Genomic DNA, 21,579 nt, shown 5'->3' with positions numbered 1-21,579 from the left:
AGGCTCCAGCGGTGCATGAGTGACGTTAGACTCCACCCTAAACCACGTCTCTCCATCTTCTTCTCGAGGATGCTCTAGCCAAATCAGCCTGAGTTTTGCTTCGACTTCAATCGACCATCACATAGGGAGGACAAGGATAAACATCTTCAGAGACGCTATATACTGCTGCAGCACTGAGGTGTGTAACTTTGGTAATGTCGCCGTTCCAACCTCCAACATGGGCTCTTCCTACATTGACAGCCCTCATTGGTAGTGGCGGCTTCATTGTAGGCATCTACAGCTTCTTATCACCAGTCCAGGCTGCTCGCGTGTATGGCGTCGACCTTCCAATGCTAAGCCAGACTGTCCACGAAACCAAGCACAGCACCAAAGAATCAGTTCTTGCGGATCAGTCACAGCCAAATAATATCTTGCATCACGTTGCATACATCTACGCCCACGGCATTCGAAATTTCTCCACAGGTCTGTCGATCCTGGGTCTTACAGCATTCTGGCAGTTCTCACCATACTGTCGGACGTCGGCGGTTGCAAGTTCAACGGTACAAAAGTCTCTGGGGATTGTCATCCTAGCCGGCGCTTTGACGCCCGTTGCGGATGCTCTCGTCACCGGGCACGTCGCAGGAAATGGATCGGAGGCGAACGGTGTCGGTAGGAAAGCCGCCCGTGTACATGCCTCAAGGTCTTTGATATGGCTGGCTGGAGCCTTGTGGTGCCTATTGGGTTGATACAGTACTGATTACGATTATTATAGGGAGTCAACCTTGTGCCTGGATGGCGTCAACGGGGTGACTCTGGAAGTCGATGAATGTTCTCCCAACTCCTTGTGACATAAATATATCATTCTTCTTATCATATTCTGCGGAACTGGACAGATAAGGCTTGGTCTTCCGTGCGACTATATGCCTCAATTCCCCTCGTGACAGGCCCAAGGCTCTTGACGCAGTCCTCTATCTGCGCCTCAGCCTTCATGCCTTGTGCCACCTCCTCGCTTGATGCTCCTCACGGTGGTCTTGCCCTGGTCCAGGTAGCTTCAATGCTTCAACTCTCCACCTTCTGGGGGCCGAGAGCCTTAAGTCAAGATTGGGCGTCTATACCGCATACACTCCCAGCGCCACCAGCTCCCCGCTAGACTGTAACTGCGGAAGAATCAACCTTGAACCACTCACACTAAAGCCCCACCTCACCATCTCGGTATACTAGCAGAAAATTCTGGTTGAAACTTCTTCATGTAGGTTGTGTCATCTCGCTTTCGAAGCCCACAGTCGAGATACTGTTGATGGAGTTTTGCCAATTTCTCTCTATCGAGCTCAATCCCCAAACCAGGCGCAGTTGGCACAACCACTCCACCGTCGGCCCACTTCAACGCCCCATCAACAATAACATCCTCATCGCGACGCTTCCACGGCCAATGTGTGTCGCAGGCGTAGTCGACGTTCACAGTTGCAGAGGCAAGATGCGTCATGGCAGCGAGGGAGATTCCCAGGTGGCTGTTTGAATGCATCGACAACCGCATTCCCCAAGTTGCACAGATAGCGGCCAGCGTCTGAGACTTCCGCAGGCCACCCCAGAAATGGTGATCAGACAGGACGACCTGGACAGCATTCTGCAAGATGCTGGGTGGGAGATGAGCAAAGGCTACCACGGCCATATTCGTAGCCAGGGGCATTGATGCTTCCTTGGCCACGGCTGCCATCCCTTCGATCTCTCCAGCCGGATCCTCCAAGTATTCGACAATCCCTTCCAACTCCTTTGCAACCCATTTCGAAGTCTCAACTGTCCATGCAGCATTTGGATCAAGCCTCAGTGGCACGCCTGGATATGCAGCATGTAGTGCTTTAATGGCTTCAACCTCCTGAGCCGGTGGGAAAACTCCTCCCTTGAGTTTGATTGCTTTGAACCCATACTCATCTATGATCTTCTGGGCTTGTTTCACCACACCCGCAGGATCAAGTGCTGGGCCATACTCATCATCCGGCTCGCCAGGGTGACCTCCCCATTTGTAAAAGAGATATGCTGAGTATTGGACACTGTCTCTAACCCGGCCGCCGAGCAATTCACTCACAGGAATGCCTGCTAGCTTCCCTTGAATATCAATGCAAGCAACTTCGAATGGAGAGAAGACTTTGTCAGTGGCAGACGCAGTCGTGACCATGCCGGCCATACCATCTCCACCAGTGCTGGTGTCGCTTGCTAGAGAGTCCGAGCATATTTTATATATGGAGTTGGTATCGTACACTGACAGTCCTTTGAGTTCATCGGCTACCTTTTGCAGTCGGCCCAAGTGTATGGAGTCCCCGTACGACTCACCCAGTCCATACGTACCCTCCGTCACAATCTCAATGATGCTACGCAGTGCAAACGGCTCATGCACGCCAACGGTGTTCAGCAAGGGCATGTCATGAAATGCCACCGGCGTGACAATGACATCTTTAATTTGGAAATGCTTAGACATCGAGTGTCAATTCCAAGACTCGAGAATGTTGCCTTCACACCGAAACCGTCCACTGCGACGCTCCGAACAACTAATAACACTATCAGTGGGAATTTTTGTCACCTACCTTTTAAGCAGCACTATTGCCGATGAATATTCCTGTCTTGGTGTGCATCAACTCATCAGCTCGGCAAAGCAGTAAAGTCTCGGGATCTGATCAAGTTTTTCCGTCATTTGGATAACGGTTTCCGCGTGATCTGCACGATATGAGGGCCGCCAAGCGGGGAAGATTAGCACGGTGGTGTGAATGATTGCCTGATCCGAGGTTCAGCTTCCCGTCGGAACCACATACATCGAGAAAGATGCTTACCGTCGGGACGGTGTCCCGGAAAGTAGGCTACCCCTCCGCTTAAACAGGGCGGATAAGCATATTGAAGCAGCCAAGGCTCCTTTTCCGTGTTGCCCAGACACAGGGACCCCAGCATTCCCCGCCATTCAAGCAAGGACTGGATCAGGCTGGGAGCCCCGTGGGGGGACTGCCATGACGCTACTGCCCAGTCTTGTCAACGCCATGCAGGACCGAGCAGGGCTTTTCCGCTGCGACCACTGCTTATTTATGAATGCCAACCTGCCGTCTAGCTGGACCAGTAAATCTGAAAACATAAGGAGCGAGAAACCCCTCACCCTCTGGAGCTTGATTCGAACCAAACTCAGCAAGCAAGCAAGCAAGCTGCAAGGTCCACACCAGCACTTCTCAAAGAAAAGATATGGCTGCTAGAAAGTCGTTCCAAAAGGATGAGGTCGAGTTCATCGAAGGCAAGCAGAACGATGTCGAGGGTATTCCTCACATCATTGAGATCGACACCTTCCGCGTCTTGGGCTTAACCGCCGAAGATGCCGACTTCTATACAAACTTCCCGGAAGAGAAGCGGAAGAGGATCTTTCGAAAGGTGAGCTACTCCGCCAGTGGTGCTTCCTTCGCAGGGCCGGAATTTATTTCGCCGTCATTCATGCTAACACGTTCTGCGCAAAGGTCGATATCAGACTCATCCCAATGCTCGCACTATTGTATCTGGCCGCGCATATCGATCGCGCGAACATCGGCAACGCGAAGATCGAGGGCATGATCGAAGACCTAAACATGACTGGCGTGCAGTACAACACTGTTCTATCTATCTGTGAGCACGATCAAGGACTCGGGTCCCCGGATCCTTGGCAGTTTTCGCACGCGTTCTAACATCTTCTGAAGTCTTCATCCCCTACGTTCTCTTCGAAATCCCGAGCAACATCTTACTCAAGAAATTCAAGCGGCCATCTACATATCTCGCTATCCTGGTTGTGAGCTGGGGGATCGTGATGACGTTGACGGGCGTCGTCAAGAACTTTTCGGGAATAATGGCTGTGCGAGTCCTTCTCGGTATCTTTGAGTGAGTCTTCACCCCTTCTCGCATTAAGCACCTACACGAGAACCAGGGTTTGATGTTTCTATACTAATCGAACTTTTGCGATGCGATAGAGCGGGTTTCTTTCCTGGCGCCATATATCTCTGTTCTTATTGGTACATGCCCAAGGACCTCGCCACGCGGATATCGTACTTCTACTGCGCTAGCGCTCTCTCCGGAGCCTTTTCGGGCCTGTTGGCTGCAGCGATCGCGCAAATGGACGGTGTCGCCGGATATCAGGGATGGCGATGGATTTTCCTGCTCGAGGGCATTGCCACCGTGGTCTTGGGCATTGCGTGCTTCTTCCTCCTGATCGACACTCCGGCTCTCTCAACACGCTGGCTGGATCCCGAGGAGATCCAATACCTGGAACTTTCCATGTTCATCAAGCAAGGAGGAAAATTCCGTGAGGAGGAATCCGGCTTCAAGTGGAGAGATCTCAGAATCGTGCTCACGAACTGGAGGGTTTACGTGCAGGCTTATTTCTTGATCTGCCAGTCGGCTCTTTCTTATGGTAAGGCCTCTCCCTCCTTTCCCTGCCGCTTCCACAATATGTCTGGATGAATAGCTAATCTGCATAACAGGTACCAAGTTCACACTGCCCAGCATCACCAAGGCCATGGGATTCAGCTCCACCAACGCACAGCTCACATCTGCACCTCCCTATGTCGCGGCAGCTATCTCGGCCATCATATTTGCACGACTTTCTGACCGCTTCTACTGGCGAATGCCATTCGTTGTCATTCCCATGGGAATTGTCACCATTGCCTATTCAGTCATTATTTCACTGCATGGAGAGCTCCAAGCGAAGAAGGGCGTTGCATACTTCTCGGTCGTCCTGGCTGTGGTCGGCATCTACCCCATCCAAGCCGCAGCTGCATCGTGGAATGCAAACAACATCGCGCCATCTTCTCGACGAGCCATCGGTATTGCGCTGATGAACTGTGTCGGCAACGTCGGCGGCATCGTGGGCAGCTTTATGTACCTCGAGAGTGAAAAGCCAAAGTACTATACTGGTTTCGGCCTCTCTTTGGCATTTGGCGCCTCTGGGATGGTTGTCGCCTTCTTATTGGAGTGGAGCTACAAGTTCGCAAATGCAAGGAAGGCTCTGGTCGCTGAGGAGGCCAAGACCAAGTATACCGAGGAAGAGTTGTTTGACATGGGAGACAAGTCCCCTTTGTTCAAGCATGTATTGTAAAGCGCTGAAAGGAGACAGCGTCCACTCTGCTGCCGGGACGAGCTTGTAAAGCACTTTCCGGGCAATGTGTCTCTGGACGAAATGATAGCCACGAAATCTCGGATTGAATTCTGTCAGGAGAAACGAGTAGAATTAGACTGAGCTGAGATCATAATGGTTGCAATGAAAATGAAACCAAACATATCACCGATTGGCGTGTTGTGAAATTTGAATTATTCTGTTCATCTTAATGACCTGATTAGCCTCCTTCACTTGAGTTCACGCAGCCTTGGAGAAGGCTGTTGAACAGAGCAGTATCGACATTTTGCAAAGGCCATTCTTCTATGCTGTGGTCAAAGTCGGCGAGGAAATCAATGTTTTGTGTGCAACTCGTTGTATCCAAAGTCGAATGATTTTGGCCGGTGTATTCGGTCTGGGATTGGTGTGGGAGACACGCTGGTTCAAAATTTGACAGCACAGCTTGCCAGTCAATATCTTTGGGGCGCCCAGCATCGAGTTCTTCTTGGTCTGATTGGTAGTAGTTGTCAGAGTGATCTCCCCTCTGGTGAGGGAGGTTTTGCATTCTATTCTGCATTACAGCTTCGGAGCCCATCATTATCGGAGGATTCATTCGGCCAATTTGAGAGACAGGCTCCAGCCGCTCTCCAGAGAGCGACCACGCCTGTTCGTTACTTTGTGGGAGATGATGACGTTCTATCTTGATTGTTCCGAAATGAGGTATATGAATGCGGAGTAGGTTTTGTACCTCTTCCATACATATACTACCTTTAGGCTCGTGCTTACCAGTCCCTAATGAAGCACTTGTCTGGTAATATTGGCCCTTGGCGGAATCCGACTCGATATCTAAGAGCGGTTGGAGGATTCTAGCGATCTCAGATGCAACAGGATCTTTGTTCATTTGGGTCATTGTTTTCATTGTATCCAAGACACATTCCAACAAGCCACGATCGCTCTGCCGCTGGTGTTGAAGAGTTTGGAAAGGAGTAAGACCACCCCCAGCCACGAGCCTTTTTTGACGTCGGGCTTCGATGTGTGCAAGACACAACGTCGTACTCGCAATGAAAACAATGAAATCAATGCCACGACAGTACGAAACAAACGAAGTAGACCCACGGAAGTGTAGAAATTGTGTCAGAATCGTACGACTGGCGTTTGTCGCGGTCATTTTGTTGTATTCGTAATCTGGGTAGGTGGAAGGTGGTTGTAACATGTAGGGCAGATGAAGCTGTACTAAGAGGTTGTTATGTGTGAATTGGTAGGTGAGGCGAGTTGTCTCTTCAAAAGCCTTTGCAGTGTTACTGGCGAGCACCGCAAGATCGGGAGTCATCATCCACCATTGTGGCGACATCAATGCCCCCGCTTCCTGGAGTACTTTATCAATTCTCTGGGTTGCTGCAAGATTGGGCCGCTCGGCGCTGTTGCGTTGGAGAATAAGCCCACCAGCGAACGACTCCAAGCGTTCTAAACGCTCCAAGGGAGTACAACCCTTAAGTGCCTTTGGAGTAGCGAACACATTTTCCACTGAGCACTGTGGAAGTCCAAGGACCAACGACAGATATCGATCTGAGCAGACAAGACGAAACCACATGTGATTGGGGTCGATGCGAGATCGAGTGTCCTCTTCAAGGACCATACTCGGAAGGATGGCAATATTTCCTGCATCGAGTCCCATCATCTGCGAAATAGCCATCGCTCTTCGGTTTGTCAACCACGCACGCCGAAGGTTGCCGCCATTGTTCCGGTACATACTTTCGACCATGATACACTCGATCCCCTCCAGTGAGTTGACTAGTTCGTCATTGCTGGTCACCAGTCTCCCAACAATATCAACGATACTCGACATCAGGATGCGGTGGTTACAAGTCAGTTTGACTAGCTTCTCTGTAAAACATGGCGGGATGGCTTGTAAGAAGGTACTGAGCATCAGGAGTTTCCTTGCTATGATGACAGGATGTGACCCTGGTGGAGGTAGCTGAAGCTCGTTCTGTGGCGGAGGTATCTGCTTGGCGAAGAAAGTAGAGTATGGGATGCACACCACACCGTGATATAGTACTGAAACTCCAACCGGGACACTCAAGATGATATCAAGGTCATGCTGACTGGGCCACAACGCCGTGAGTGCCGCAGATATTTGGTCGATGCTGCTGGTGGCCTGCCTCTCCAGGTTCACATCAGTCAGTGGCAAAGGCCGAGGAGATAGCACCTCTCTACGGTTGCCATTGTCACTGCCAGCTCTGCGAGGCGGTTCTTGAGAATATATCTGCGCAGTTTGCGTATCGCCCTCGCCATTGATGTTTCGCTTGTGCGGTTGCTCGAACGAGTCTTCCGCTTGGTTGAGCCTGTTGACCTCTTTACTTATCGGTATTCTCTCCTCGCAGAACTCCTGGCTGATGCACCTGGTCTGCCGACTTCTGCAGCCATCGCAGATTGCCTCGGTAGGGGCATTGAAGGTACATCGGATCTTACGTCGCTTGCATTCCCAGCAACTTTGCGTACCTTTGCGGATCTTCCGTCTTTTCGGAGTGCCCGATCTTTCCATGGTCGCGGATCGGACGGATGGTGCCTGACTGAAATGTCCATCCTACCACTCTTGCATCTTGGCAGCGTAAAGCTGATGCCGGCCTTTCCAAGAGACTAAATATCGGAGGTCAACAATCTAAGTCCAGATTACATGATCTAGCTCCGCGGTGCGTAATATAACTTTCTGCAATGGCAAATTGAGAATACGACAAGATAATCTTCGCCCTCTCAGATTAACTAGGAAGTGAAGTGATAAGTTGTAACCTGGAGAGCCGGAAGGCGAACTCCTCCGCCGCGGCGGAGAAAGGTTGGCCACCACTTGGAAGCCTTGTGTGGAGCATGGTCAACCTCTCCACATAAAGGGGCGTCAAAAAACTCTATACTCCGCGGGATTCAAACAATATCGAAACTGCAAATGCCAAATTGCACCAAGTTGACGTTTTCCGTAATTGGCCAATATGGTACGAATTCCGACACCTCTCCCTTTACAGATCCGCGGGCGAAAGGCTCACCCGGCCTATATGGAGTCACATATATATCGGCATTAGGTTTTGCATTTCATAAGAGCGTTTGTGGCACAGTAAGCTCTTTCCTTATTCAAGTATCTGCCAAGTTGGGAGATATGTTTTGAAAAGCATAACGATGGTAAAGATCGCTGTAGCAGGTGGCTCAGGCCGTATGCAGCAAATTTTGTCAAAAGTTACACTGGATTAAGGGCTGATATGCTTTACAGAAGTGTCTCGAGAAGTGATTGACGCCCTCGTCGCAGCGAAGAAGCATGAGATTACGATCCTGAGCAGGAATGTGAGGAATATCCATGAACTAGCTCCATGGCCAATCTATCAGATACTAACGTCCGGCTAGAAAGCTCCCAGCAGCAGCAGCAAGATCCCATCGGAGGTTAGCTGGCGCATTGTGGATTACAACGACAAAGAGAGCCTCGTGGAGGCACTTCAAGGAATCCACACGCTCCTGTCTTTCATTCAGCTGCTGTCGGACCCCGAGCAAAAAGCACAAAAGAATCTGATCGATGCGGCCATCGTAGCTGGTGTGAAACGATTCGCACCAAGCGAATATGGAAGGTAGTTACCAAACATAGTGGACAGAACCACTCTACAACTCGTCGCGACGCTGACCATGGATAAAGCAAGAAAACGGTCAACATGCCATTCATGGAAGGAAAAGAGAAGATCAGGGAGTATCTTCAGAAGGTGAACGAGAAAGAAAATGTAAAGTTTCCCCTCTCATCTATCGAGCCTCTGCTTGCCGCATTCTGACCATAAAACAGGTCATTGAATACACATTATTCCAACCCGGCATATTCCTAGACTACCTTGCCTTCCCGCACAAGACATCTAAGTACATCGACCCACTCCAAACCTTCTTCGACATCCAGAACAAACGAGCCATCGTCGTCGCTGGTCACGAAGACGCCATCATGACTCTGACCACGGCCGCAGACCTGGCTGCCATTGTTGCTCGAGCAGTCGACTATGAGGGGAAATGGCCTATATATGGTGGGATCCGGGGCAACCGGTGCACTTTCTCGCAGATCATTGAGATCGGAGGGAGAGTTCGAGGTATGTAGCATTCTTTCCTTCCCAGAGTGTCGCCTGGGGACCCAATAGTTCGTTGAAGAGGGGAGAAGATTTCCCAGACACTGACCCGACACAATAACATCTAGGGCAGCCCTTCATCGTTGAGAAGGCTCAACTCTCCGACCTCGAAGCCGGAGAGCTCAAGACGTCATGGACGCTTGAAGCGGTGCACGCCGCAGTCTCCCCGGCCGAGGCCGCGGCGATGCTGAAAATTGTGTCCATTGGGATTCTACTGAGTAGTACCAAGGGTGCTTGGGATGTATCCGATGAGATGAGCGCATTATTCCCAGATCATCGATTTACTCGGGTCGAGGAATTCCTCGAAAAGGTGTGGGGTGCGAAAGCAGAGTGACCGGCTGACTAGAGATCTGCAATGTCAGATTGACCAAAGAGACGACAGAGGGGCGGAAGGGGCTTAGTTCCTGAGGTGAATTTTCGCAAGTTTAGAGAGTCTCTATGATGCCACCTTATCTATCTCGATGCCCGTCTTTCAATCACTTTCTAGTTCAGAATCTTCTGATCCGCATAGCAAACCTCGTACCCACTAATGCATGACTTACAAGTTCTCCATCTAGAGTCTAACTAGAGACATGCCTCAATGCCCACCAGTGCCGCAATCTGAGTCTCAATATTCGCCTTCTCCGCCTCGCTCGCTTCGACGTACGGCCTTCTCGGCCTCAACTTCTCGAGCGCACCGTCAATCCCCGCCGCCTTGGCCGTGTTCAGCGCAGCAGCATACTTGACCGACGCGATGCCCGCCTTGCAAGGCTGTTCCGCCAGCGCAGCCAACTTGTGCAAGTCCATCGCCTCCTTGAACTTCCCCTCTTGGTACAGATCGTAGATCCGCACGAGCGTCTTGGGAAACACGTTCGCAAAGCCAGCAATAGTCCCCGCGGACCCGGCGGCGAGCCCGCCGATGAGGAAGTCCGACTGGCCGCCGAACGTGGCGAAGCGGTCGGCGGGCAGCTCTGCGGACAGACGCGTGATTTTCGCGACGGCACCGCACGTCAGTTTCACGCCGACGATGTTGGGGTGTGTCTTGGCCAGGCGCGAGATGGTCGCTGAGTCGAGGTCGATTCCGTTGCAGACGGTCGGGAAGTTGTAGATCACGATGGGCAGACTGCTTTCCTTTGCAACGTCGTTGAAGAAGCTGTCGATTACCGCCGGAGTTGTCTGTTTGCCGAAGTACGCTGGTGGTAGCAGTAAAACGTAGTTTGCTCCTGCATCGGCGGCGTCCACGATGAATTCCAGGACTTGCTTCGTCGAGTGCCCACCAACCCCGGCCATGAGGGGGTACGACGGCCCGCATGCTTTACGCGCCGTTTCGACCAGTGTCTTCCGCTCCTCGCGGGTCAGTAGAAACGTCTCAGCGTTGGTGCCCAGGACGACCAGCCCGGCAAGACCGCTGTTCGATAGATACTTGTAGTACTTCGCTTGGGAGTCGGTGTCTAGCGTGTCGGTGCTGTGGTCGAAGAATGTGATTGCGGGAGCCCAAACTCCGCTTGGTGGCACTCTGGGTACGGATACAGTCGCTGCATCCGGTGTGAGGTTTGGGTTGGATGTTGTTTTTTCATCAGTGGTGGTCTGGACGATGGCAGATCCTTCCGAAACATTGGCCTCTTTCAGGGACGCAGAACAGTCGTTTGATGAGACTCCATTGACATACTTGGAAGCGCCATTCGTCAGTGCCTGGTGCTCGGCAAGGGCAGTGATAACCTCAGTAGCAGTCATGATGCAAAATATCTTGGTGGACTGATGATATATGAGTTAACCCTCCTGCAAAGATAAAAGCCGATGTTCTAGCATTGACAAGTCAACAGGCTTGAAGATTACTATTAAGCCAGTAAGCAGAGGTGGTACGATATACCCGCAATCTGCTCTGTTACAAGTGGTCCTGCAGGTATTGCAGGATGCATATGCTCCCAAGCCAAATATGACGGAAAACGACACGGCTCGGAAACGCAAAGGCCAATTGCCGACGGATAAGAACAATCATTGGAGAACGAGGAAGGAGCCAAGCCTTTTTCAACCGTCTGGAAAATGGGTTGTCTCCAAGTCTAAGCTGGTCTGCCGCCGTGTCTTACAACCATGTACCATGTCTATGTTGTTCAAACTCTATGCCGATTGTCTCGCCCTTTGTCAGGCGTAATCTGTCCTTGATTTTGGTTCGGTTCCATCTCCTCTGCGATTGGCTTTCATTATTCTAGGACGATTTTCTGTGCATGACCGTCGCACTGGCCTGGTGGTTGGGAAAGATTAGGGTGTCAGCAATGACCACGTTGTCCCTCCTTCCTGCCGCAAAGACTATCGTCTCAGCGATGTCATCAGGTGTCAATGGCTCACATCCCCTGTCATTGGTTAGCACTGCTATCTTGCAGAAAATCCGATGGTCATGGTACTCACGAATAAACGGCATTGGCCTTTTCTTTGTCACCATAGAATCGAACTACGGAGAATTCTGTCTCAACTTGTCCAGGATCAATTCCGATGACTCGTATTCTCTTCGAGATCAGTTCTTTGCGTAAGCTCTCGGTAAATGCTCTAACAGCAGCCTTGGTTGCGCAGTAGATGCTACCGCCGACATAGCCCTCGCGACCTGCGATCGAACCAATGTTGATGATATCACCTGCCCCTTCTCCGTTGTTCCGCTTGAGCATTATGGGTAGAATAGCTTGGGTCATGTTCACTAAGCCCGTCACGTTGGTCGCAAACATGACATTCATGTCTTCTTCTGCAATGTTCGGGGCTCTGGCGACACCTTTCACCAAACCACTGTTGTTGTTAATGTCGTTAGTCAAGTCTGGACTCTGAATATGGAACAGTCTCGCAGAGTGTCCTTCTCGACGCTACAGAAGATTTGAACTCTAGTGAGAAAACCAGGACATTACTTACGCATTGTTGACCAACACATCGACCTGCTGGAATTCGAGTGGCAGTTTTTCAACGAAGCTCCTCACCTCGCTCGCATTGTTGATGTCCAGCTGAACCGGCAGCACTTTGACGCCATCACCGACTTCCTTGGTAATTTCTGCTGCGATCTGGTTGAGATTGTCAACACGGCGAGCGGTAAGAATTAGCTTGAGATTCTGAGAGCACGTGCGTGCAAATTCGAAGGCTGTAGACCGTCCAATGCCTGACGATGCGCCGGTGATGACTACTGTTTTCCCTTCGAGACGCTTGGACATTGCTGATATCATCATGTGGCTTTCGATACGAGGCGTCTAAATTGCGAAGAGTGGTTTGATCGCGAAACAAGAGTCTTAAGCTGATATCAGATCTCGAGCCGACCATGTAAGCAACTCCTTGAAGTGTGCATGATATATGTCGGATAATTGCCGACCATACTCTGTCCCACGTCTCCCTTCGCTGTAAATGATTGGCTGATATCCAACTGGTGCTCAAAGGCGGAGCTGGTTCCCGTGCCAAGCCCGGATGCGTAATACGATTACCACCACTTTTCCGTCGGATCGGTGACAGCACCAGTCTTTAGATTAGTGGGACACGTGCCCGTCTCTACCATTCCGTGGGGTTTAATCTCTAGGTGCGCTGTATGTGGCTAGGCTACCTCGGAGACGAGAACCTTCATCATTCGGAGACATGGGCCCGAAGGAGTCCTGAGTCGTTTTGCCTATCTTGTCAATAATCGAGCAATGTTGACGCTAGCATTCAGAGCTTGAAAGGATCGTCATTGAGGAAAGCGTCAAGATTTCCAAGTCCTGACGAAACCATGGAAGCAAATTGTCCCCACCCCGAGTAGTCGGAGAGGCCAGTAGCTGGCATGTCATTGAAATCAATCGGAGGGTCGCCCATTAGATCTGTGTAGTTTGTGGCGGTCATTGTATCGCCACCCATGGGAATGGACGATGCTTGGAGGCTGTTCTCATGTGGATTGCTATTCATCTCACCCAGGTTTGTCATGGGAACGTGTGTACGTTCAGTTTGGCGCAGTACCTCGAGTCGTAGCTCCTCCAAAACTAGACAATAACGTTCTGATAGTGATCCTTTCTCGGCGATTGCCAAAATATGAGATTGGCATCTTGTAGCAGCCGACAAGTATTCTCTGTAGGTCTCTGGTGGAGACGCTCGTTGCTGAATTACGTAGATGTAGAGCACAATGCTTGCGGTGAATGCAAAGTATGCCGTTATCTAGGACCAGTCAGCCTTCTGTTGAAGTCAAGGATTGAGCGAGCACATGCCCAAAATGCACGAAACATCTGACGGTTTAGCGTGAGGTCATCAATTGTGTTCACGGTTTTGATGGCAGCCATTAAACATTGCTGGACACTTTCCTCAGTCTGTCGGTCTCTGTTGCCCGCACCTCTAGTGTGATGAGGATACGGCATTAGGTCTCTGAGAATATAGGATCGATGGGTGAGAATTATCGAATGCCAATAAGTGAGATTGAGAACATTCCGTTGACGCTGGTAGATCGGAACAAGAAGAGAGGTGCTGAAGTAGTCAGCATCCAGAAAACGGGACAAATCTGCTCTCCAGGCACTGAGGTCTTCTGAGATTTGTTTCGTCAAAACGACCCGGCGACTAGCTGAGATTGGCTTGATAGAGTAAAGATCCCGCAAAATTCTGCTGATTATCCGAGCGATCCTATTTCGTTAGATAGCGTTCGAAGTTCAGGGAGGACGGTCTTACCTAATGTGTGCAACGGGGGCAAGCATGATTGATTGCCCTCTGTTGACGGCAGAAGTGTCAAGATGCTCTGTCGCAAGATCTTCATCCTCAACACATGCAGGAAGCTCGGTATCGATGTCTTCGTCGTGAAAAGACCTCGGCCGGCCGAGGGCAGCACTCAGGTAAGCATCTAAAGTGTATGCACACCAGAATGTTCGCCGGCGGCATTCTGCCTCCACGCGACTCAATCCATTCATTGCATCAGGATGTCGGTCTCTGTTGAGGCCAATAGCCAGGCCCAAATGCGCCATTGTGCCGAATAGACTCCAACAATGGTTAATACGAGATTGAGTAAGAAGATAATAGCATTGCAGCAAGCGAGCTTGAACACTCGTTAGGCGTATCGAGCCCCTTTCCTTTGTGAGCTGATGTTCAGCTGCTAGATAATACCGAGCACTGTCCCAGGTTAATCTTGACGGGCCTTACAACCTCCTTCAAATGATGTTCTCACCTCAGATCTGATGGACCCGGCCTATCGTTGTCAGGCATGTAAACCCTGCCCTGAGCAAATATCATGAACAGCAATGCGACTTTCGCTGGAGCACTCTGCTGGTCGTGCATTAGCCCAAGAGTATCATAAAACTCTTTAAACCACTCCTGAATAGTAGGCCGATGAAGAAAGCGGTAGGTCGGCATCGCAAAATCGAAGTATCGATCAACTAGGCGCTGAGCGTCATCTCGAGGGAGCATCATACAAAAAGAAGGATCAAATTCTGGAGGATGGAGAGGAGCATCACCGAAGGTAAAGATACTACTGGAGTGGGAAAACGAAATCGCTTGAACCAGGCGCTTCTGAACTCTGAGAAGGAAAGAAACCCCGGACGCTGGCCCAATATAGTGGCCTTGCTGATCAGTCTGAGAAGGCTCTGGAGAGTTTCGTGATGATGCGGACACGTAGGCTAGAGCAGATGGTGCTTGATATCTTGACGAGGGATCATGATTGCTTGAATCCATGGGACGTTGCGGCGTTGGTTCCGTGAATGTCATCGCGTCTGGGTGCTGCCCCGAGACCGAAGGACTCTTGCTAGGTATCATTTCATCCTCTACTGCGAATGATATGCTCCTTGTTCCCACATCGGACACCCGGGGGATCAGAGGCATGCGGCCCCTGGCATAGGTGGAGTCAAAAGTGCAGCTGATATTTGCCCTAGAGCAAAAATCACACGGCTGACTGCCATTGCATTTGATCTTCCTCCTAAAATTGTTTCCAACTGTCAGTAAGTCGGTGCTCCTCAGCAAATATGTCCAGAAAGTGTATTCTCACTTTTTGCACCGATCACATGCACGCGTCACCCTGGATCTCTCGCGGGCTCTTTTGCGTTTCAATGGCGACGGTCTGTTGTTGTCCACGGATACCGGAGACTCTTGGCCGTCCATAACCATGTCCAATGTGCTAAGAACCAGGTGGATGGTGAATACGAAATCCACTCGAAGCCTTTGAGAGAGATGGGCGGAAAAACAACGGTGACGATGGGGGGATACTGAAGAATCCGAGAGAGGGCAGACGGGAAAGGTCGAAGTACGGCAGTTTAGTTTTTCCGTGCCGGGTAGAGGGAAAAGAAAGGACCACAATCGAGTTGGACAGCTTCCACCAGATCACAAACTAGGAGGCACCTAGACCCAGCAGCACTGTGAATGAGGAAGAGTCGAGCCAGGGCGAAAACCGTAAGTCAAAGACGTTGTGAAGCGCCTTGAGACAGGAAAATGGCAATGGTGTGATCTAACTGGGCTGGTCCTACGGGCCCTAGAATTCGACCCAAGCTTGAGTCTTCATGTTCTGCACGTTGACACGCGATTTGCTGATGTTTCGAATGGCTACATGTTCTATACATCTTGATCAGCATGCGGCATTCAGTACATTATTAAAGAACGCTGTGGTGCAGTTCTACGGTGAATACTGGGCGCCTCGGGGTTGAACTTGAACCCGAGGCAGTCTATGAGCGCAGAGGAGTGGCTGAATAACTCGTGGCAGGGACTGATGCTGCCTGAGGAGAACACCATTACGACACGTTGCACCAGCCTAGGTAGTGCTACGATGAGACTCTTCTCCAAAGACAAGCATGACGCTTGATGGTTGATGAAAAGTGATGATGAATTGTCAAGGCTACTGACAGTTAGCAGCACAATAAGGGGAAGAGAACTTACGAATGCTCAACTGAGACCCGGCCTTGAAAGAAGTGTTGATTGCACAAAGTGCAATCAACGGGTAAGAGGCGCTGGCAGACAAAGACGCACAGCTTTTTGAGAATGGGGTAGGTGGCGCTCCTCCAACCCGCCTTACAGATGGCCGCGGACATTGCAACGGGCAGTGTTGCAAGAGGTCACTGAGTCTGTAAGGCGCTCTCAGTTTTGAACTCACAATGGCGACCCATCAAGATGAGTACTACTATGAGCAGAAGAAACATGCTGTTCACTGTTAGCTAGACAACAGAAGGGAGGACTTACATCTTTCAACTGAGGACCCGGCCTTGAACAAAGTGTTACTTACACAAATTGCAAGTAACGAGTAAGCGCAACGGTGGCAGACAAAGACGCACACCTTATTGTTTAAAAAGAATTCAAAATTCAAACGTGGCACACCTCCATTCCCACCTTGCAGGTGGCCGCGTATATCTCAACTGGCGGTATTGAGAGAGGTCACTGAGCCTGCAAGGCGCCTCAGTTTTGAACTTACAATAGCGACCCATCAAGATGAGTGAGTGCTACTGTGAGCAGAAAATGAAATACATTCTATTTCACTGTCAGCAAAACGAACGGAGGGAATTGGACTTACAATGTTGAACTGAGAACCCGGCCTTGAAAGAAGTGTTGCTGTACAAAGTACAAACAACGGATAAGAAGTCGCTGGCAGACAAAGACGCACAGCTTTGGAAAAAGGGGGGAAAGGTGGCACGCCTCCAACCCGCCTTGCAAGTGGCCGCAAACATTCAACGGGCAGTGTTGAAGAGGTTCATAAGCTTGCAAGGCGCCTCAGTTTTGACCTTACAGAGCGACCCATCAAGATGAGTTCGAGACCACAAAGAAAAAAGACAGACCAAACTGTTCATGGTTAGTAGCTGCACAAAAGGTGATCGAGGATACTGACCAGGGTATGATGTGATGAAAGAAGCCAAAAAAAACAACAAAGAAAGAAAGAAGACAATTCTGTTCAGTGTCAGCAACATCACAAAGGACATGGAGGGAAGGGGAGGTGAGAAAGGATGGGAAAAGGGGGCGGTGTATGATGATGAGAGCAACCGAGGTACCCGATCACCAAAAGAGAGGGCGAAGAAGGCTCAAGCTGGCAGACAAAGACGCTCAGCAGTGAGAAAGGGCTACGAAAGGGAGAAAGGTGACACTCCAACCACCCACCTTGCAAGTGTTGCAGACACCTCAGCTGGCAGTGTTGAGATGTCTTTGGGCTTGCAAGGTGCCTCGGAAGACCTACCTAGCAACAATGTATGAAGAGGAAAGAAGGGAAGATTGGGGAGGTGGGAGATGGGGGCTTTTATAATTGTGACGGAGCAGCCAGATCAGCCGGACTGCCTGTTCAAGAGCAGGCGGACAGTGAAGGAGATCTGGGTAACTTTAGATGCAGTGAAGTTATATGGCAGAAAGCTCCCTCGCGAGTGGCTGGGCGAGAACAATACAACATGAAGTGAAGTTCCCTGGCAGAACGAAGCATCGCGACTGGCCAGCCCGGGGGGCCCGGGCATGATCTTGGGCGGTTCAAGGCAGCTGGCGAGTGAATTCTCTACAGCAGCGACGGGGGAGGACCATAGAAAGTCAATTCACAATTCACTTTGGTTCAAGGGAAGCCAAACGCGATGAAGTGGGAGTTCGGAATGCAGTGCACGTCGATTCTGATATTGGATGGGCGAACAAGGCTGAAACAGATCTGCATTTGTTTGGATGCGGACGAGACTGGCTGGTCGATCGTCGGGAGAGGCGTTGAAGGCCCACTTCTGGAAAGGCTTAATTCTCCAGTCATTCAGATCCACCATCGAGGCCCCCAATGAACCATTGGCAACGGTCTACTGCCACAAACACACGCTGAATGCAATGTTAATGCAGGCCATCGACGCCACCTGGAGCAACTGCCGGGGGCTGGAGTATGTATTGCTGTAGATGTAGGTGTAGGTGTAGATCTAGACAGCGCTGGGGGGCAGATGGCAGATGGCAGATGGCAGATAGCTTGAGCAATGAACACGCAAGGTTCAACTAGCAGGAACAAGCCCCTGACCAGTCACCTTCCTATCACCGGCATCTTCCATCGGACATAGTTACGCAGGGGACAATGGTGGCTCTTCCCAACCACATTGACCTCAGGCGGATGAGTCAGAGGACTGCCTGGTGCTGCCTGGTCCCCCCTTGTTACTGCTTCTCGGCATCTTTCAAGCTCCATAACCATACTTGCAGAGGCAACCACAGTACCCACCCGAGCCACACTGACCTCAGACAGACGCGTCAACAGCGTGTCCATTCCAGTATACTTTGGATGCGATCTTCATCTTCGTCCACGCTCAACGGGCCTGCCTGGTGCCGACAAATGGAGCAGCGGTCACCTGCATGATTTTGGTAGAGCATTAAAGCTGCATCAGTGGGAACCTCAGCCCGAGCAACCTGTATCCTCCGTTGCCTTTTCGAGATCGTCTCAAGAGCAGAGCCGCGGCGGGCTCTACAGTAAGAGGAAGTGCGAGTCGGAACATGACTGCCTGAAGCTCGAACTCCTGACGCAAGTCAAGGAGTTGTTGGGGCGCTCATTGCGTCCGACTTGTGTGGATGTGATCGCCTGATCCAGATCTCCCGAGAAGAGCCACTCTGGGCAGTGGCTGCAATTCGAAGGATAACGGCCCTACGATCGAGGTGGCAAATTTGCGGGCCACCGCCCAAACATTATCTGTCGATGTCTTTTCGAGATCCACTCGCGGGCACAGGCTGCAGAAGGCGGTGACTGCGAGGCCCAAGGGGGGGGGGAGGCGGAAGGACCCATGGGGGAAACAACAGAAGAGAATGTTGGCCGGCTTCGGCGATCGTCGAGTGATCATTCCTGACTTGACAGAAAGAGGCGCCCCCTTCTGCGCGAGTGACACTATGGCTGAAAAAAGTGCGAAGAAAGACAGGAAGGCCAGCGTCATAAAGATAGCGGCATTGTCTGATCATGATGGGAGGAGATAGGGAGAACAAAGTACGTGGGGAAAAAAGCAGATCAAGACAAACTTGCCTCCTCGTGAGCCTAGCTAGCTATTGGCCCCTTGAACAGACGCCTAGCAACATCAGGCTGCACTCAGACTTACAATCTCAACTGAAATCCAAAAGGCCTCGCCCAGAAAACCAAGAGAGAGAAAGCAAGCGTAGACATGATCCCCCTAGAGAAACACCAGAATATGTTTTACACACTCCCCAATTGTAACACAAGAATGGTCATATAAATCGCATAGATCAGACCCAAATACTCTGCCCACCCTTGGTGACATTGAACTCGCAGCCCAGGCCTGCCTCCTCTGAGAGAGCCCGGCATTGTCCAACGATGACATCCCCAGGGTCGGGCCCGTCCATCAACGTGTCTTTCACGTGTATAATATGGACCGTCAGTCCCTTCAGGGGCTCATGGAGCTTCTCCCTCAGCACGGGAGGAGGGACTACAGCTGTTGCTCCTGCTCCTGCCACTGCTGCCCCTGGAGTAGCACTAGGCGCTCCTGGCAATGTCGGAGGCTGGAACTGGACAGAGCGGCCGCGCCCACCAGCCGGCATGGGTGCGATGATTGGTGCCGCGACGATGGTGTCAGAGGTGTGGTGGGGATGCGATGTCTTGCGTCTCGACGAGGAAACGGCTCGATTGCCGACATATGCACCGGGTAGAGGCTGTGAGGGGGAGGGTACGGTGTCGAAGCTCGTAGGTGCGAGTTCTGGCGTCGTCTGCAAGTCGCCGTTAACGGTGGCCCGTTTGCGTTTGCGCTTCAGTTCGCTGGGTGTGGGTGGTTGGCGCATGCTCATGCCGGGTTCAGCTGACGATGAAGCAGACGCATCAAGCAGCTTGTCCTGGCCCTGGCCGTCGGTAAAATCGTCGATCGGAGAAGTCGCTTCTTCATTAGCTAGTTGTTTACGTCTGTACAGAACGCTGTGTGCAAGGAAGGTCAGTTCAGCAATCAGGTGCCTCGGACAGAGGTGCCCGTAGAGATCTTCGTTGCGCACACTATCGTCATAAGAACATTCGATGAAGATCGCTTTGAGACTGTCACTGGCGAACTTCCCGGCCGCGTCGTCCCAAACAATGTAGTTCCGGGGTGACATACTCACACTATCGGGTTCAATGTCACCGAAGATCAGCAATTCGTTGCCAGTCGCATCATTCCGGATAAAGAAGGCAGAACTCGCTACTGGTTCGAACATGTGATTGGGGTCGAAATGAGCTGGTGCTCCGGCAACACCAGGCGTCATGGGAGCAGGTGGGAGTTGCGAGGGAGCTTGGGACTGCTGGTGAGCGACGGCAGCAAAATAGCCATGGTCGTCGGATATTCGGGACAGCCTCCTAGAGGAGAAATTGTAATCGGGCTGATTCCAGCCAAAGGAATCGGAATGCTGGTGTGATACGCTGTGGGCTCGCCTGTGGCATTTTCCATGGCTCACACTCCAGCACTTTGTTGCAAGGCCGTCACAAACATTGACATATCCTCGCGAGTCGCCCGAGCCTAGCCTTGGATTCCCGCCTTCGATCAGTCGCCGATATGTGACGAATCCAACGCCATGTCCCTCGTCAGACAGGTTCGGCCAAAGCCAGTCATTGAAGATATGGTTCTTGATGGCCTCGATGGTCGACGGTAGAGCAACAATTGCTTTGGCCTCTCGGCCGTACTCCAGCGCCGGGGTGTTGATGGCCATGGCTGAGAGATGGTCCAAGTGAGGATGGGTGATGAGAAAGGCATGAAGGATATCTCGGAAAATGTACAGCGCATTCGCCTTTGCAGAAATACAGGGGAAGCTAATGCCGGCAAACGGGCCATGCTCCAGTAAATGGGAATAACCCTTGGGCGGCACTTTCTCCGAGGTAGGCGGCATTTCTCGTTCGAGGATGTGGATGATGTTGGCGAGATGAGCGCCAGCATCGACGGCAATCATGGAACTCTTGCGCCATTCTGTCTGAGCGGCTCTCACGAGCATGCCCGTCACAGTGTCTTCACGCGGCCCACCAGAATGTCCCTATGGGGAGGGGGTATCAGCATACGACTCGACAGTGAAGCACAACCGGTATCAACGCCATACAACAACGCTGAGGCGAGTCCATCGGGAAGAGATGGCCCAGAAGCAACACGCACCGCAACCACACAGGAACCATCGACACCATTTCGGCAGACGAGATCCCCTGCGCATGCTTTTATCAAGTCAACTTACCAGCACTATCACCTGGAACGAGGCGCCCTCCTTCTCGCCATGGACAGGAAGCTCTGAGGCAGCAGAGCGGCGAGCATGATGCTCTCGCATGGATGGGATGTGTGCACTGCGCACTCGTGCGTGCCGCAGTGATCTTCCTCGGCCTGGCTGTGGTTGTGATTGTGACTCCCGGGCTCCTTATCGGAAGGCTCTTTGCCTTTGTACTCCCGCGGGCCGTTGCACAATGGAGATTCTTTGTCTCTTCCCCACACAGATGTTCCAACTGCTTTAATACAACCGACAATGGCGTCTTCGGAGCCGAGCACGCACAGCTACTGGAAGGGAAAGGGAGCG

At 51.4% G+C, this 21,579-nt stretch overlaps 9 protein-coding genes across 9 annotated transcripts; 3 read left to right on the top strand and 6 right to left on the bottom strand.

The window, feature by feature from the left end:
- Positions 1-194: 194 nt before the first annotated feature.
- A1O9_07307 (uncharacterized protein) lies at positions 195-827 on the top strand (the record flags this gene model as incomplete). Its single annotated transcript, XM_013404253.1, has 2 exons — positions 195-679; positions 752-827. 2 exons carry the CDS (start codon positions 195-197, stop codon positions 825-827), a joined length of 561 nt encoding a protein of 186 aa, XP_013259707.1.
- Positions 828-1,180: 353 nt separating this feature from the next.
- On the bottom strand, positions 1,181-2,452 carry A1O9_07306 (glucarate dehydratase; the record flags this gene model as incomplete). The annotated part of the gene is made up of 1 exon (XM_013404252.1): positions 1,181-2,452. The coding sequence occupies one exon, from the start codon at positions 2,450-2,452 to the stop codon at positions 1,181-1,183; it is 1,272 nt and encodes a 423-aa protein (XP_013259706.1).
- Positions 2,453-3,198: 746 nt separating this feature from the next.
- Positions 3,199-5,071, top strand: A1O9_07305 (uncharacterized protein; the record flags this gene model as incomplete). The annotated part of the gene is made up of 5 exons (XM_013404251.1): positions 3,199-3,381; positions 3,465-3,609; positions 3,681-3,858; positions 3,948-4,387; positions 4,458-5,071. The coding sequence occupies 5 exons, from the start codon at positions 3,199-3,201 to the stop codon at positions 5,069-5,071; spliced, it is 1,560 nt and encodes a 519-aa protein (XP_013259705.1).
- Positions 5,072-5,309: 238 nt separating this feature from the next.
- Positions 5,310-7,610, bottom strand: A1O9_07304 (uncharacterized protein; the record flags this gene model as incomplete). Its single annotated transcript, XM_013404250.1, has 1 exon — positions 5,310-7,610. One exon carries the CDS (start codon positions 7,608-7,610, stop codon positions 5,310-5,312), a length of 2,301 nt encoding a protein of 766 aa, XP_013259704.1.
- Positions 7,611-8,754: 1,144 nt separating this feature from the next.
- On the top strand, positions 8,755-9,541 carry A1O9_07303 (uncharacterized protein; the record flags this gene model as incomplete). The annotated part of the gene is made up of 3 exons (XM_013404249.1): positions 8,755-8,820; positions 8,880-9,171; positions 9,276-9,541. The coding sequence occupies 3 exons, from the start codon at positions 8,755-8,757 to the stop codon at positions 9,539-9,541; spliced, it is 624 nt and encodes a 207-aa protein (XP_013259703.1).
- A 230-nt stretch (positions 9,542-9,771) lies between these two features.
- On the bottom strand, positions 9,772-10,920 carry A1O9_07302 (uncharacterized protein; the record flags this gene model as incomplete). Its single annotated transcript, XM_013404248.1, has 1 exon — positions 9,772-10,920. One exon carries the CDS (start codon positions 10,918-10,920, stop codon positions 9,772-9,774), a length of 1,149 nt encoding a protein of 382 aa, XP_013259702.1.
- Positions 10,921-11,392: 472 nt separating this feature from the next.
- A1O9_07301 (oxidoreductase) lies at positions 11,393-12,386 on the bottom strand (the record flags this gene model as incomplete). Its single annotated transcript, XM_013404247.1, has 3 exons — positions 11,393-11,537; positions 11,593-11,961; positions 12,082-12,386. 3 exons carry the CDS (start codon positions 12,384-12,386, stop codon positions 11,393-11,395), a joined length of 819 nt encoding a protein of 272 aa, XP_013259701.1.
- Positions 12,387-12,855: 469 nt separating this feature from the next.
- Positions 12,856-15,258, bottom strand: A1O9_07300 (uncharacterized protein; the record flags this gene model as incomplete). The annotated part of the gene is made up of 5 exons (XM_013404246.1): positions 12,856-13,335; positions 13,440-13,791; positions 13,837-14,286; positions 14,327-15,070; positions 15,140-15,258. The coding sequence occupies 5 exons, from the start codon at positions 15,256-15,258 to the stop codon at positions 12,856-12,858; spliced, it is 2,145 nt and encodes a 714-aa protein (XP_013259700.1).
- A 4,038-nt stretch (positions 15,259-19,296) lies between these two features.
- On the bottom strand, positions 19,297-21,336 carry A1O9_07299 (uncharacterized protein; the record flags this gene model as incomplete). Its single annotated transcript, XM_013404245.1, has 2 exons — positions 19,297-21,054; positions 21,247-21,336. The coding sequence occupies 2 exons, from the start codon at positions 21,334-21,336 to the stop codon at positions 19,297-19,299; spliced, it is 1,848 nt and encodes a 615-aa protein (XP_013259699.1).
- Between the last annotated feature and the right edge of the window lie 243 nt (positions 21,337-21,579).

Source organism: Exophiala aquamarina, assembly GCF_000709125.1.
Source record: "Exophiala aquamarina CBS 119918 chromosome Unknown aczIA-supercont1.5, whole genome shotgun sequence".
In the NCBI taxonomy this organism is placed as follows: Eukaryota; Fungi; Ascomycota; class Eurotiomycetes; order Chaetothyriales; family Herpotrichiellaceae; genus Exophiala; species Exophiala aquamarina.
The sequence above is the reverse complement of the archived record's forward strand: the minus strand, read 5'-3'. Positions and strand labels throughout refer to the sequence as shown.